This window comes from Nasonia vitripennis, chromosome 1 (assembly GCF_009193385.2).
Source record: "Nasonia vitripennis strain AsymCx chromosome 1, Nvit_psr_1.1, whole genome shotgun sequence".
NCBI lineage: Eukaryota > Metazoa > Arthropoda > Insecta > Hymenoptera > Pteromalidae > Nasonia > Nasonia vitripennis.
In genome coordinates this window covers 24,149,726-24,167,081 of record NC_045757.1, presented here as the reverse complement: position 1 = coordinate 24,167,081, position 17,356 = coordinate 24,149,726, and the positions used below count along the sequence as shown (strand labels likewise).

Here is a 17,356-nt window from a genome sequence, read left to right as displayed (position 1 = left end):
AACTTACACTAACTTACTTACTTACTTTATACTCGGACTACTTATAAGTAGTAAAAACGAATGAATTGCGAGGGTGGTCAGGCAACTGTATATTTTGCGTTGGAAAATTGTTAGATGGATTAATCGAATCGCATCGAATCGCTCACGAAACTGTTCAAACTTTATTAAGAATTTATAAAGAAGGAAAATCACTATATACGTATTATATTATTACTCAGAGCAGTAATATGTCAGCGCAAAAGTGTCAATATAAAAATAAACTTCGGACACGAAAATCATAAAGTTATAAAAATAGAGTTAATAGCCGTAAACGTTTGCTGCGCGCTAAACAAAAAATATCAATTATAAAATGCCTAGAAAGCCGCTTGAATATTCGCGCTATTCAACAACAATGTCGCAATTCTGACTGTCGCTATTAATGGTAAAGTCGGCGTTCAGACCTCGTCACACTGACGTCGTCACGGCGCATGAATTTCACAACTCCTACGCGGAGCGAATCCCTTGTTGTTGCTCCCCAGCTGATTGCTGCGCGTGCCTTGCGCGCGTCGCCGTCAAAACTCTCTCTTCGATGTATATATGTATATAAGTATGTATGGCAAGTGCAATCGCAACGCAATGCATCCGCACTGATACATACATGCGTGTGCGAGAGATGCTTTTTTCTTTTTATCGCGTTCTTGTTTTCAAGACTCTCTCGAGAAAAGTAGTCCTTAATTTTTATATATTGATTGATGACTCAGTTTTGCTTGTACAGCATTGACATTTATTTACACGTGATCGGAGGATATATTAATTTTATCAAATATGTAAAAAATTGTTTTTTCTAAGCGTTATAAGATAAACAAGAAGTAGCTGTTCACATGTATTCCTCTTAATATGTATTGTTCAACTAAAAATACGTAGTGTATAAAAGTTTTTTATAAAGTAAATATTACTTTTAAGAATATTGAGAGATTATTGTTCACATAAAAATTGTAACAATGAACAATTACTTATGAATAAATATTATTTTATTTTCCTTCTTCTAACCAAAAAAATCAAATAAAAATAATTCCTAAAAGTCGTCATTTCCTGTTAATATAAATTGCCAAATATACATCTCTTTTATTGTGAATGATTGTATCATCTTGTTTATTTTCATTTTATCATTATTCCTTCATTCATTAATGAAAATTGAGAAATAATATTGGTGTACCAAAAATTCAAATTAAAAATAAAATTAAGTACATATATCATAAGATACTTGCAGTTTTATTATAAAAGAATTAGAGTATCACAATTTCCAGATCACAAAATTCTTTGAAGCATACTTATGTACAACAAAAATTATTTGATAAGAAATAATTCTCAGTATATACTTCAAATATTACTAACTTCAGTGCATTTTGCTATTTAAAAAACTTTTCAGCGTTTTCTCTGGAATATGTTTTTTTAATGTATATAACTTCTGCTTTGCTTCCTCCTAGAGGAAGCTTTGTGATAGTAAAATTTTGGGTTTCGTCAAAACTTTTAGAAAATACTTTTTGGTGTGTTAGAAGTTCAAATCAAGTGTTTTTAGAAAATGTCCGTATGGATATGTGTGTGTATGTATACCGTAATATTTCTAGAACTACTCCGTCAATATCAACAAAATTTGACATGCATATCTATTTTTGTATTCTGAATTCGAAAAAACAGTTATTTTTTATTTACTTAACTATTAATTTTTTTATGGCCATTTTTTGATTTTTGAAAAACACTTCTTTGCGTTTTTTTCAATCATCCCATTGTAACAAACAGTTCAGCTAAAATGTTTTTGAAAGAGAATAACATTACCTACTTTTCCTCGTTTGGTCCTCGGGATCGACCGCTTTGTTCGGCAGATAAAATGAGATGAGTACTTGAGATTTTGGGAAAAAGTAGATATTTTATTTGTTTTGGCTAAGTTTATTGCGCAGATTTCAAACCCCTATGGTTCTTAAGGACATGCCACAGTCCTGTTTTATCGATCCCAACTTAGATTCTACTTTTCGGTGAAACGGCTGCTCAGAATGAATTTTCCTTTTGGGAATCGCATTCTGATGACCTAATAAAGGGCGGACGACCGCTTTTATGTGATTTTTCGTAAATAAATTAAAATCTGTGCTAAATAGAAATTGATAATTTCATGAAAACACGTAGCGGCAGTTGCTAAGGAGATCAACAAGCACTATATATATATATATATATATATATATATATATATATATATATATATATATATATATATATATATATATATATATATATATATATATCCGGATCAAACATTCAGATTTTTATATTATAACGTTTAAAATGCAAATAAGGTAGCCTTAACATATATATAGGGCTTTAAAAGTATTTTTATTGTAAAATTCAGAAAATTTCACCAAAAAAAAAGTATTCTGGTAGTTTTAGTTAAAAATGCATCCCTTATGAGCTACAAATCATCGAAAATAGGCAAAAATTGCTTAAAACCTCAACTTTGACCAGCTAGAACTCAAAGCCAAATGAAGGAATTGCGCTGAAATTTTTTTGAGAGTCAGGTACAACATATAGAACATATACAGTTTAGGCAAAAATTAAAATTTTCTCCACACCTGCAACGAAAGTACCACATTTCCTCCCGGGCGCCTGGAGAGGAATGTGCATTTTCGGTGCTGGTGTGAAGAAAAATAGTACACGCACCACGGGAAGAAAATTGAACTCGCCTTCGGCTCGGGTGACAATTTACACGAGATATGCACTGTCCAAGTTTTTTCCTCGGCACGTAATATACTATTTCATAGGCACGTAATATACTATTTCATATCTTCGATTTCACAGAGAACCACCCATCTATATATTCTATGAAAAAAAATTGACGGCAGCGTTCGTATTCTATAATAAATAAATAGAGGAGTCTGCAAACTTTTGGACAATGAACCATCCAAAACTTATATATTAAATTATGTATCAAAAACCGCATCATACATTTACAGGCAGATTATACTGTATATTAAAACAATATTTTATTCATTGGACCTATAAATTTAGTTGGAGGAAGCTACGTGCCAATGAATAGGCAGCGGTTTGTTTTTGTCATATGATCAAAAACTTTGTACAATTCTTAACAATGCAAATATGGAATAGTTGATAGCATTCTTTAGCAGATCTTTACACATGCACTTGAGTGCTGAACTAACCTTAGCGGTTATAAAGATTATAAAATCCGTTAAAAAATATTAATATCATGTATTGTTCGTCTTTTAATTTTGTTTGTAATTTTCACGCACGAGATTTCCGATTAGATAATGGTTAGTTAATTTCATAAAATTGATTTAGTCTAAAAAAATGTTTACTTAACAGTTATATTGTGATTATGCCGGTCAAACTCTATAGTTTTTTTCTTTTTGGACATTTCTATTCGTTTAACTGCATCCTCTAATTCATATAAGTGCTCATCGTATATCGTTGGAGCTATAGTACGCATCGATGCGGCTAAATTATACAGATACTCAGTGTTGTGTCCACTTGCGCCAACGCATTCAGCTATGTGTCCAGCTATTGTCTCAATGTCTTCGTGTCCAGCAAAGTTGGGATTATCTTCGTGACCAATGTAAATAAATAGATGAAATGGCTCTATTTCTTCTGATTGTGAATGATTACGTGGATGGAAGAGAACATCTTTCCTTTCATAGCCTCCTCGTTCCCGGTGATCAAGGTGTTGAGTTACACTTTCAATATTTTCCGTGGCAATCTTGTAGGCACAGCCCCAGACTTCTTCATCGGGATTCTTAGATTGAAGGAGAGTGACAACTCGACCAGGCTAGAATAGAAATTAATGTTAATTTAATGCAGCCTTGTCTTTGATTAAAGGAAAAATTATGGCATTCAACTAATAATTATCAAATTAGATAAATATAGAAAAAACGATATTTCTGATCATTATATTTATATGAGATACTGCAAAAATTTGTCAAAAATGCAGGAAAGAGCTTCTTTGAAGCAACAGCTATATAGTGTAGTAGATATACAAGATACATCATCCACGTTGTGGAACATAATAATGCATTAAAGCATTAAGCATACTTACACGACTAGGTACACCTCTGTGATCAGTGCTTTTTTGGTAGAATCTTCTTACATAGCCTTTGATGTGGCCCACGACTCTTTTCTCGTACGGAAAGTCCGCTTTCCATATCAAAGATCCATAGCCAAAGACCCACACGTTAGTTTCTTGTTTACTGGAAGAACAAAATGGAGAGAAAAATCAGCTAAAAGGACTTATGTAAGAACAACAGTGACAGGAGAATGGGAGAGCAATGATTCTGATATGATGTTTACTACGGAGCATAGAGTAGTGTGATTAACAGACAGAAAATGTCAGTCAGTGTGTGTGCTCTCCAGCAGAAGGAAAGCATCTGGCATGGGTTGAGCAACTGCGTAAGACTATATAAGACAAGTATCAAGGAAAGCATAGAGTTACCATTGAAAGTGATAGAAACAAAAAACACAAAAAAGAATTATGGTATATACACCAGGAGGTGCAAAACCCACGCAGAAATAGGAGCGTGTCACACGAGCCATACAGTTACAACGATCGTCTTGTTATACTATCAACAAACTGAACAGTGTATACGTAGTTCCGCGAGTGAATTTCCACACGTGTGCGACAAGGCAGTACATGAAACTCGGAGTGGAAAAGTTGTCCCCGTGTAATTCGAAGCTACGCGCCAACGATATTAATGAACACAAAATCCGCCGTCTCCGTTACCTTGACAGCTTGCCGCGACCCAAGACATATGGACGGACGGTGCTTTTCCTTATCCAGCCGCCGCCGCGCGCGAATCCCTCGGAATATAACGATATATATATATATATATATATATATATATATATATAAAACTCTCTGGCATCGACCTAATAGAGCAAGGTCAGTGGCACAGAAATAAAGGCTCTGAGATTCAGCCGCACTGCCTCCCCCTCCCACGCAAATGAGCAGCGCGATTTCGAGCGCGTGTATAACATATACGATATAACAGGAAGGTAACGAGAATGAGAAATAAGATGTCAGCGACACCGGACAAACTACACAAAAATAACCCTACACGCTACACAAAATAATTCTACACAGGGCTGGGATCCTTCAAGCTCCACGCGTCTATGTATGGTGTACGGGGCTATCGTGTCGAACGACAGCATACAGCTTAGGTATAGTCCCACAACTTATGATGGACGGTCATGAGACGAATTCGTCTCATGACCGTCCATCATAAGTTGTGGCCTTGTGGGACGATCAGCTGTATGGTGTCGTTCGACACGATAGCCCCGTACACCATACATAGACGCGTGGAGCTTGAAGGATCCCGGCCCAGTCAATAACTACTCGGGAAAATTCTACACAGATATTTACTGCACGGAAATTCGTTACAACTGCACACATTTTCGGTAAATTTACTACACCGCAAAACTCTACACAATCGTATAACCTATTGTTATACATTGTTGACATCAATAGGTTATACGATTGTGTAGTTTTGCGGTGTAGTAAAATTACCGAAAATGTGTGCAGTTGTAACGAATTTCCGTGCAGTAAATATCTGTGTAAAATTTTTCCGTGTAGTTATTTTGCGAGTGCAGAATTATTTTGTGTAGCGTGTAGGGTTATTTTTGTGTAGAGTTTGTCCGGTGTCGAATTCCCAACGAGCACTCACCTCTTCATTGCTTAAATAAGTTAAATCTTTTAATCCTATGGATGCGTGTACGCTGTAATACTGTAAGGTCAGTGTAATAGGAAGTCGGCGTGACCGCGGAGTGGCTCGCTCGAAGCTGCTGCTGCTGCTGCTGCTGCTGCTGAGCTCCTCGCGCTTTGGACGGGCAAATCGTAATAAGCGCCAAGTAGCGGAGCGCGAGCGAGCATCCCGGCCTCTGCAGGCTGCGCGCGTGCGACTGGCTGATGTAAGCTTGCGTCAGTGGTCGTTCTCCTCCTCCTCTCTCGTCTCTTTTTTCTTTCTTCGCGCTCGCGGCGACGAAAGCTATGCGCGCGCGCGACGGCGCGAGCCGCCTTTTACATGTGTATGTATACACACACACACACCCGGAAGTATTGGTAGCCAATATATACGTATATAGCTATAATAAATTCAGTCGGTCACGAATTTCGCGCGCGCACGTGCGAGCCTCGTAAAATATACATATATGTATATAAGTATAGTAAAGGTGGCATGTATATAGGTAGTATACCTTTGCGCGTATAGCCCAGCTAATGATGGAAGAGGAAGTGGAAAAAAGGTTCATGCGGCTAGCATCGGAGAATTCGGCTATCCGTAGGTAGGTTATATGGATCTAATTTACATTTTTAGCTCGGTTTCTCCTGCTTTTATACTCATATTATGATCTCGAGACGGTTGCTCAACATGTTGATTTTCCTTTTTGCGCAAAACTATTTTACATTTGTTTGTGACGCACAATCGTCAACGCTTGTATTTTTTGTGTATAAACAGTTCGCGCGCGCACGAAATTGTCTGATAAAGTCGACACCCTGGTGTAATAATCTTCGTACACCGGACGTGTGATAAAGACTCTTAAGCACCTCATCACGGTTCTCGACCTAATTACACGCATCAGCGACCGACGACCTTTCCCGATAAGCACACTTTGAAAAAAAAGCATTCATAAAGAATTTTCGAATGTCCGCATTAAATAAAGACTTATAGTATTAAAAAAGTATTCATAAAGTAATCTTTATATACAAACTTCTGAAATGTAAAATGTTATCAACTGAAAGTAAAGTATTTCATAGCTGTGTGAAAAGTATTCATAAAGTATTCTTCGTGCACAAAATTATCAAATACAAAATGGTATTAATCAGAAGCAAAGTATGTCGTAGTAGTAAAAGTATTCATAAAGCATTCTTAATGAATGAACATATATATCATGAATATTAAGAACTAGTGGACTTTCTACAAACTCAATACTCGGTCTCAAAAACCCCACTTTACTTTTATTACTGAATATAATTATATATTTTTCTCTGCAATTATTCATTGGTTCTCATTTATTTATTTATTATTAATTAGCCCAGAAGTAAATGTAATTAATATATCAGATCTAAAATCCGCTGTATAAGAATTCGATTTAGGTAAGTGGTTAGCGCACTCAACTGCCGTGCTGAAGTTCAAGGTTCGATTCTCATCACCGTCTCAAAAACTTTTAATTTCTTAATTATATTTCTTCTAATATATGAAAAACATTAATAACAATAATAATACCTATACAACGCGTGTGCGACATTTTAACGAAAATTAAATTCTTTAAAAGCAAGAATTATTTATGATTACTTTATGAATACTTTATGATTTCTTTAGTGGTAACAACTAATCCATGCTTAATACTATAAGGAATACTTGGTGATTATTGTATGACTTCTGTTTTGGCACCAGAGCATCTGCTGCGAAATTTCATTTAAAAAATAATAATTCTTTATGAATGCTTCTGAAGCGGACATTCGTTAAAATCTGAAGCTATCATTAAGAATTCTATGAAATTACTTATTGAAAAAAGCATTCACTAAGAATTCATTACAATTTTTATAAAATTTCAGATATGTACAAGTTTTTTTCGAACATGACGTTCTATATTTTTAAAGCGCTTCGACAGTTGAATTTAAATATTGCCTATGGCTATACACAGTACACGCAATGGAAGATTTTTAGAATATCATGAATTTTGAAAGGTTTTTTTTTAAATCAAAACTGTTATGAAAGAGCCACGATGACGACTAATAAAAGTACTAAAAAAACCACTTCGAAATAAACTTTACATTTTAACGTTGAAGTCTCATGACAATTATTTTTTAACAAAATTTGCAATTATAGGACGCTTTTAATAAGCACTTATTTTGATGGTAAAAAATGCAGATTGGTAACGGTGTGGGCCAGCACTTATAACCATAGCTTTTTTTTTTAATTCGAACAAAACAAAGAGTACACATAAAAGCCTATAGATATTCACTAAAAATAATGTCCGGCTATATAATTACAGGAAGTATTTGTTACGTATCACGTGAAGTAAACAAAAACTACAGGAGATAGGTGTAACAATATTTTCGTTTTTTATTCCCTATATACACGTGTGTGAGCCGTAGAGTTGATATAAATAAAGTAAATGCTTGACCGTCAATTATGTGCAAAAAGTGATTATACATAACAGATCTACTTGAGCGTAACCGCATAACGTAAAGTTTTTGTTTCGAAGAGGTTTCTCAAGGAATTGGTAACGCATTAATATAGAGGCACAAATTTTAGCGAAAGAAAGATGAAAGCGGTTGCCACACCATACATAAAAGCAGAGGCAGCACGAAAACTTTCGATGCGTCACACACCTGTCGTTATTATCATATACGCACCTTTTTACGCAGTACACCTACTTTTTTGCCCAAAACCATGCCTGAAGGTTTGACACGTGATGTTTACCATCCCGATCAGCATTGGAAAATTTTATAAAAATTGTAATGAATTCTTAGTGAATGCTTTTTTTCCATAAGTATTTTCATAGTACTCTTAATGATAGCTTCAGGATTTAACGAATGTCCGCTTCAGAAGCATTCATAAAGAATTATTATGTTTTAAATGAAATTTCGCAGCAGATGCTCTGGTGCCAAAACATAAGTCATACAGTAATCACTAAGTGTTCCTTTATAGTATTTAGCATGGATTAGTTGTTACTACTGAAGAAATCATAAAGCATTCATAAAGTAATCATATAAATAATTCTTGCTTTTAAAGAATTTAATTTTCGTTAAAATGTCACACACGCGTTGTAGGTATTAGTATTATTATTGTTATTATTTATCTAAATATAATATAGAAATGAAAAGTTATTGACGGTGATGGGAATCGAATGAAAAATACTTTATGAATACTTTTTTAATACTATAAGTCTTTATTTAATGCGGACATTCGAAAATTCTCTATGAATGCTTATCAGGATATCTATATTAACATACATGGAAAAACCCTGGGGCGTGGAGCAGTCCGACACGCACGTTCAAGGTTAGTGTTTTGGGCGCGTGGTACGCCCAAAACAGAAACGCGGTAGTACTAAATTCATGGTGACGCTTGGTCACCAAAGTTGACGTAGCTGTAAGCTCACAGGTTTCTCCGTGTATATATGGTTGTTTTACTTATTTTCTGCTGTATAACGACGTTTTATAGGGTATCTTTGTTTAAATATGTACAATGCAAATTACTTGTTATATGAACACATCAGGTCGTTCGTCGCAGTACACTAAATAATACATATAGGTCGAGGAAAATGAGTATTGGAGGGTACATTTTTTATGTCGATATTATATCGTTGCTCCCTACGAAGAGTAGAACTGTTAAAATTTCCCGTCATAAGTAGCACAACTCATTTCACGCACGCTAGACTAGCGCAACTCAAACTTTCTCACAACTTAAACAACGAATTTCTATAAAAATTACCCGATTTTTGCGTAACTGTCCCTAATGAACATTTTTAAATATTCACAATTTACAACTTTTTACCGAGCTTAAAATTGTTTTCACAAATACAATAATTTTTTACAAACATTTTTTTAAATTATTCACTTTTTTTAGAAACCTTCTAAAATTTCCAAAATCTTTTTAAACGTTGAGGTTTGTGCGTCATTGTCCGGGGTTTTCATGAACTTAACCAACAAAATAACACAATAAAAACGTAAAATAATCACATTTTAAGTAATATAAAGTCGCGAGTCGTGCTACTCTTGACCGCATTTCTGAACTGTGCTACTCTTCGCGGCAAATCGTGAGTTGTGCTAGCTGTTTTTGTTTCAGAATTTGAACTGTGCTAGTCTTCATACGGAGCGACGATATATACTGATATCAGTTTTTTTTAATAATTCATCAATTTTTGTTTGTCAACTGACATACTCAATTATTGCTGATGTAAGATGTAATAAAATATAGCTTAAATAACAAAAAACAAAACGCCGTATGTTTTTTGAATTATGGCCGGATTGCAAAATGAACGGACGGAAAAGACTACAAATTCACCTAGTATTTCTTTTCTCGTAAATGCGAGTTGTCACTGTAAAGCGAATCGTAAAGCAGTAATTGCGCATGAAAACGTTATCTGTTGAGCATATTAAATCAAGTTCGAAAAATATAGTTAATGACCAAGTTTCGGCGTATAGTATCGCATTTACGTAAACAATATTGAGTAATTTTTTTTCCACTAACGAAAAGACAGATAACTTTAACGATGTCTGGCCTACAATTTTATTTGTAAACATTTATATTAAATATGTGTCAGGTGATACGGATACCGAAAACTGCATGTATAGACATTAGATAGTAGGAATATACAAGAGATGATTCCAAAAAATCATGCGATTCTTCATATAGGTACAGTTATTAAAAATATGATATACACTAACGGCTACTTAAGTTAAGTACTGCACTTTACGCCCTAATTGGCACACAATGTCGTACTATAAAATTTCTGCAAAATAAACTTTTTTTTAATCATTTGCTTTTGGTTCTTCCTAATAAATGCTTGTACACTCATCAGTCTTTATCGCAAAATAAGCAACAACGATCCCAATTATAATAACAGTTTTTTCAACCAACGTCACCTTTTGTTACCGGAAAATTTAGCCGATTATTTTTTTTTCTTTCAGTGTAATGCAGGATAATATTATAAATTCAACTACTAAAAATTACTTTTATGACACGTGGTGGCATAAACCTCGATTTAAGTAACGCTCGTGCAAAAATGCAATCGCTAAATCTCGGTTTATGCAGGTTGTTTCATAAAATAAAATAAAATTTTAATGCATTTGACTACATTGTTTTAGAGATATAAGGAATTTAAAAAATTAAAAAAAAAAATTGTAACCTACATATCTTACGAACCATAGGGGTTTGAAAGCTGTGCAATGAACTTAGCCAAAACGCATAAAATATCTACTTTTTCCCGAAATCTCAAGTGCATTAAGGCCTTTTTGCGTCCGTAATCGAGGCACAGAAAAAACTCATTTTTTTCAGTTATCGATTTATTACTGAAAAAATAAGTAGTCAAATCACTTGAAATTTTAATGACATATAGTTTGACACGTGACCCATCGACATAATTTCGCGAGGTTATGACGTTTAGTTTCAGAGATATGAATTTAAAAAAAAAATTACCTTTTTCATTTTATCTGCCGAAAAAAGCGGTCGATCCCGAGCACCAAACGAGGAAAAGTAGGTGTAGTATATTTCACTTAACGTTCTTTTTAAGTTCTATTGTTTTTCATGCATCTTCATATTATTGATTGTAAATAATAACTGTCATTCAAAATAAACCTATCTTTCAGTAAACATCTTTGCACTTTCTTTAAGTTTACTTTATACATATACAATATTTTGGTGTCAGAATTGGTTTCGAAAATACGCCGATTACTTGATTTTCTATATTCTACTTCAATATTACGCAGAGAGAAATAGTGAAAAATGCATATTTTCAATACAAGTCAACGTCAACATAACCATGTCGAACGTAGAGGAACCTTCTACTGCATTGATTGCTGCTGCGACGAAGGCGTTGGCGGATGCTCTGAGGATTGCTATTCCACAAGTTACCACTCCTGTTACAAGCCAGCCTGAATCTACTTCTCAAGTTCAACCCAAAGCTCCTCCGTTCAAGTATCAAGAATATCGTTCGTCCGACGGAACAACAGTCAACGATTATTCCAAGAGATTCGAGTGGGCATTACAACTGAGTAAAATTTCGGAAGAAGAATACGGTGATTTCGCTCGAGTATATATGGGCGCAGAATTTAATAATGCTCTAAAAATTCTTGTTGCTCCTAATACACCAGAAAGTCGCACGTATCAACAAATTCGCACTGTTTTAATTGTACATTTCGACGTCAAGAAAAATAAATATGCAGAAAGTGTTAAGTTCCGACAAATTGTACAGCTACAGAATGAATCCATTGCTAATTTCTCACTACGATTACGGGGCTACGTTCTGCGAATACAACACATTTCTCGACAGGATGCTGATTGAGCAGCTTCTACATGGTCTCACCGATCGTGATATGCGCGACGAAATAATAGCCAAGAAACCTACTACATTCAAAGACGCTTACGAAATATTACATACATTGGAGTCAACTCGTCAAACAGCGGATGAGGTTACCTCTACTTCTAATAAGATACATGCACTACCTTATTCGACGACGCATTTCAAGCATAAACGGAATGCTTCACATACATCGCGCAGTGCTTCTCGGAAGCAAGATCATGGTGAACAACAAGGTCTGTACGCTTGTTATGGATGCGGAGAACGTCACAAATGCAGTGAGTGTCAATTTCGTACTTCTGAGTGTCATAAGTGCAAAAAACGTGGGAACATAGCGAAAGTTTGCAGAGCTTCATCCTTGCTTTTTACTTCTCAAATACAAAGTTCTGAAGAGCCTGCACAACAAATAGATACATTGAAATTTTTCAACGCAGTCGAAGAAATCCACGTTATTGATAAGTCTTGTGGTAAGAAAATACTTCAAGTGCTCATTGAAGGCTATAAATTAAATATGGAATTAGATTCTGGTGCACCATATGGTTTCATGGGTAGCGATACACTTCGTAACCTCAAACCTAATTTTCAATTACAGCCAACTTCTAAGAAATTCATGAGTTACTCGCAATATCGCCTCAACTGTATAGGGACTTGCTTTGTTAATGTCTCATTTGGTTCTACATTTCGTCAACTTGACGAAAGGAAGGACCTCCAGTTAAGGTACATTTTAAACCTGGAACTTCTCCTGTTTTGCTCGTGCTCAAGATATAGCATATGCGTTACGCGACAAATATTCTAAAGCAGTTGACGCTAAACTTGCGTCTGCATTTTACAAAAAAGTTGATTTTTCCGAGTGAGCTTCGCCTACACGCGTCGTCATTAAAAAAAAAAATGGTGATATTCGTATAACTGGCAATTATAAACCTACGTTGAAACCACGTATAATAATAGATGAATGTCCTATTCCAAAACCTAGTGACATTTTCAACAAAGTAAAAGAAGCCAAAATTTACGCACATCTTGATATTACAGATGCTTATACTCATCTTCCTGCTGACGACGAGTACAGCCATACTTTAGCCCTCAATACTCCTACACATGGGTTAGTTCGTCCTACACGAGCTGTTTACGGCGCAGCTAACGTTCCTGCAGTTTGGCAAAGTCGATTAAAGGAAATCTTACAAGGTTTATAAAACGTTGAAAATTTGTTCGACGACATCATTGTATGGGCTGAAAGTTTCGAAGAATTGTTGATTATCTTGGAAACGTGTTTGATCCGTCTTCTTGAAAATGGCGTTCGTCTCAATCGACGTAAATGTGTTTTCGCTACAAATTCTGTAGAATTTTTGGGTCATAAACTAGATACACAAGGCATTCATAAATCTGATTCTCACATCAAGGCAATTCGTGATGCACCTAAACCTTCTATACCTCAAGAATTAAAATTGTTTATTGGTAAAACTACGTACTGCAATTCATTCATTCCTGACTTAGCTACAAAAGCTCGACCACTTCGGGACATGCTTCTTACATCATCTTTTCAATGGTCGACCACTACTGATAAAGCATACGAAGAGCTTAAAAATATTCTCATTTCTCCTCAAGTTTTGATGCCATACGACCCATCCTTACTTCTCATACTCGCCACTGATGCAAGCAAAGTAGGACTCGGAGCTGTTTTATCACATAAACTTAGCAACGGAATCGAAAGGCCAATTGCTTATGCGAGCCGTACATTAACTGCTACTGAACAACGCTATCCTCAAATCGACAAGGAAGCTTTAGCTATTGTATGGGCTTGTCAAAAATTTTTCAATTATTTATACGCTCGTCATTTTACGCTGTTTACAGATCACAAGCCATTGACACAGATTTTTCATCCTGAAAAATCACTTCCTATTCTTTGTATCAGTCGAATGGCTAATTATGCTGATTATTTAGCTCATTTCAACTACGATATTAAGTTCAAGCCAAATAAAGCTAATGCAAATGCAGATTATTGTTCACGTGCTCCACTTCCTTCAACGGTTGACGGTATTGAAGAAATTTCAGAACTTGATTCTTTTGACACGTTTATTATCAACCAGATCAATCAGTTTCCTGTACGAGCAGAGCAGATTGCGAAGGAAACGCGTAAAGATTCTAACCTAGGTAAAATTATTCAACTACTCGAAGCTGGTCAAGATCTATCTCGTCATGGATACAAAGCGCCTGAGTCTTCTTATGGTCTATCTTCAAATTGCTTAATTTTTTAACATCGAGTTGTGATTCCATCGTCTCTTCGTCGAGCAATTTTAAACGACATTCATTCGGTGCATTTGAACATTGTCAAAATGAAAGGTTTGGCACGATCATTTGTTTACTGGCCAGGAATTGATGCAGATATTGAACTTATTGCTAAATCTTGTGTTCAGTGTGCCAAGGATGCTCATGCTCCTCCTAAATTCAACACACATCATTGGTAATAACCTAAAGGCCCGTGGGAACGTATCCATATAGACTACGCTGGACCAGTAGCTGGTAAGATGCTTCTAGTTATCACTGATGCTTATAGAAAATGGCTTGAAGTCAAGGTCACAAGTTCCAGTACTAGCACTGCAACAATCGATATTCTCGATCACTTATTCGCTACTTATGGTGTACCTAACGTTGTTGTTTCAGATAATGGCCGTCAATTCGTTTCAGATGAGTCTGAAACATTTCTCAAGATAAGTGGAGTGAAATATCACAAACTTACTGCTCCTTATCGCCCTTTGACAAATGGTAAAGCAGAAAAATGCGTGGGTACAACAACAAGAGCCTTACTTAAAATGGATACGACACAAGGTTCTTTGCAACGGAACTTGAATGAGATCTTGAGACAATATAGAAAAGCTCCTCATTCAACTACTGGATTATTATTTATAGTATAACACCTGCTTTATTATTTTTAAAACGAAACATTCGCACACGATTAGATCTTGTTCGACCCGAATCTATCAACGAGAAGATTTCTGAGAAACATCAAGCTGATTTTATCAATGCGTACCGAGAATTTAAACCACTTGAACATGTTTATTTTCTTTCCGGTAATTCGAAATTAGATAAATGGATTCCAGGACAAATTAATTTTCGTCTAGGAGATCTACATTATGAAATCAGTTACACGGATAAAAAGTATAAAACTATAAAAAGTATAAACTACACGTCGATCAAATTCGTGCTTTTACAAAGAAGGGGAAGAAACAAGAAAGAAATCAGAAAGAGTAACATTTTTGAAGATAAAATTGGTGCTAATTTGACAACGCTTTCCACCACAAGCACACGACGTCGTACTCGATGTTACAAAAATAACATGACTCCAAGATCTATGAGTGCACAACAAGAAGTAAATACTGAAGTAATTACACCATCATATAAGATTCCTTCGACTTCTCAGACTGTGTCGTCTAAAGAATCACCGACTATACAAGCTACGTCAACTCAAGAATCTTAAATTTCAAAATCTGTACCAACTTTAAGTGTTGAGATGTCTACGACTACAACGGAAGCTCAATCCTCAACATCACACGCATCTCTTCCACCTAACGTAAATGATTCATTCCAAAATCTATATACCTCTGCAACTCTTCAAGAAGAATTTCCGTTACAAACTCAAGATCAACGTACTGAACGTTTACCTCAAGAACAATCATTTTTCATTCCAAACACACCGCCGATTCGACGATCATCTCGGATACACAAATCACGAACTATTTACTCTCCGCCATGATAATTAAAGAAATCTTTATAAAGGAGGGAGGAAATGTAGTATATTTCAATTAACGTTCTTTTTAAGTTCTATTGTTTTTCATGCAACTTCATATTATTGATTGTAAATAATAACTGTCATTCAAAATAAACCTATCTTTGAGTAAACATCTTTGCACTTTCTCTAAGTTTACTATATATACAATAGTAAGTAATTGTATTCTCTTTGAAATGCATTATAGCTGAATTGTTTGTAACAATGGAGTGATTAAAAAAAACGCAAAATAGTGTTTTTCAAAAATCAAAAACTGGCCATCAAAAAAATTTAGTTGAGAAAATAAAAAATAACTGTTTTTCCCGAATTCAGAATCCAAAAATATATATGCATGTCAAATGTTGTTGATATTGACGGAATAGTTCCAGAAATAGTACGGTATACATACACATCCACATATCCACACACACACACACACACACACACACACACACACACACACACATCATCTCGGACATTTTCTAAAAACACTTGATTTGAACTTCTAACACACCAAAAAGTATTTTCTAGAAGTTTTGAAGGAACTCAAAATTTTACTATTACAAAGCTTCCTCTAGGAGGAAGCAAAAATGAGTTACAAATGCTTGATTTGGTCAAAAGTTACGCACAATTGAAAATGCGTAAAAATCATGAAAATTGCAGGATTTTTCAAAGTCAAGAAATCCGTATCTTTTTTCATGATTTTTCCGCGTTAAAAATGCTTGATTTGGTCAAAAGTTAGGCACAATTGAAGATGCGGAAAAATCATGAAAAGTGATGCATACATTTTTTAACTTCGAAAAATCCTGCAATTTTTAAGATTTTTTCATATTTTCAATTGCAGGTAACTTTTGACCAAATCAAGCATTTTTAACGTATTTTTTTCAATTTTTTTTTTTTTTTTGAAATCTCTTTTCCCGTTCTTTGATTCTACCGTAATACATTTTCTGCTTGTGCCCTTATGCATTAGGTACATGCCGTTGAACAATGTCTATTTTTCGAAAAATTTGAGGGGCCTACAAAACAGTGTCACAAGGCACTTTTACGGTGTTGGAACGTGGTTTTGCATTGTTCTAAACATGTACAATAAGAACAAAATAGTCGCGGGCGCGTGCCCCAACATTTGTTTTTTTAGTTTCTATAACCAGAAAAGTGCATTTTTTTCGTAGAATTCTCCATATCGATACACTGTACTCTGTTGTTTACCTACCATTTCGTTCTTTCCCAACTTGGCAGTCACGTGTATCGGCTAGTTCTGGTCCCTATATGTATGGGATAAGACTACATTAAGGTTCAAAAATAAACTGTGAAATCATTGTTGATCAGATATTATGACTTTATTGAAATTTCCTAACGATCAGGTCCTGGTGTGACCTTCTCTCACAAGTTGTCGCCGAGAACTGACGCTCTACTCATTAAACGCCGCCGAAAACTCGGGCCCGCTAAAACAAAGACGCTTTCCCGAGGACTACCGAAGGGACTCGAAGCAGTGCGCGCGCTCCTCTATATCTATAGCTATACACACGCAGTCATGAGTTCACG

General features: G+C 35.3%; 2 protein-coding genes across 3 annotated transcripts in view; one reads left to right on the top strand and one right to left on the bottom strand.

Annotated features, from left to right (window-relative positions):
• Positions 1 to 2,936: 2,936 nt before the first annotated feature.
• LOC100115609 (putative glutathione-specific gamma-glutamylcyclotransferase 2) lies at positions 2,937 to 5,955 on the bottom strand. 2 transcript variants are annotated; one of them, XM_031921361.2, is made up of 3 exons: positions 5,697 to 5,955; positions 4,076 to 4,226; positions 2,937 to 3,808 (listed from the first exon to the last, which is right to left on the bottom strand). In XM_031921361.2, the coding sequence occupies exons 1-3, from the start codon at positions 5,702 to 5,704 to the stop codon at positions 3,338 to 3,340; spliced, it is 630 nt and encodes a 209-aa protein (XP_031777221.1). In that variant the 5' UTR covers positions 5,705 to 5,955; the 3' UTR covers positions 2,937 to 3,337. The 2 variants fall into 2 exon arrangements, with proteins under 2 accessions (XP_031777221.1, XP_031777220.1); XM_031921360.2 differs by lacking the exon at positions 5,697 to 5,955 and adding an exon at positions 4,469 to 4,759.
• A 177-nt stretch (positions 5,956 to 6,132) lies between these two features.
• The window catches only part of LOC100115209 (cell division cycle 42 homolog), a 37,507-nt gene continuing 26,283 nt past the window's right edge, over positions 6,133 to 17,356 (top strand). Inside the window, exon 1 of the mRNA XM_031921359.2 lies at positions 6,133 to 6,312. The gene's annotated coding sequence lies outside the window, so the exon portion shown is untranslated. The remainder of the gene's footprint in view (positions 6,313 to 17,356) is intronic.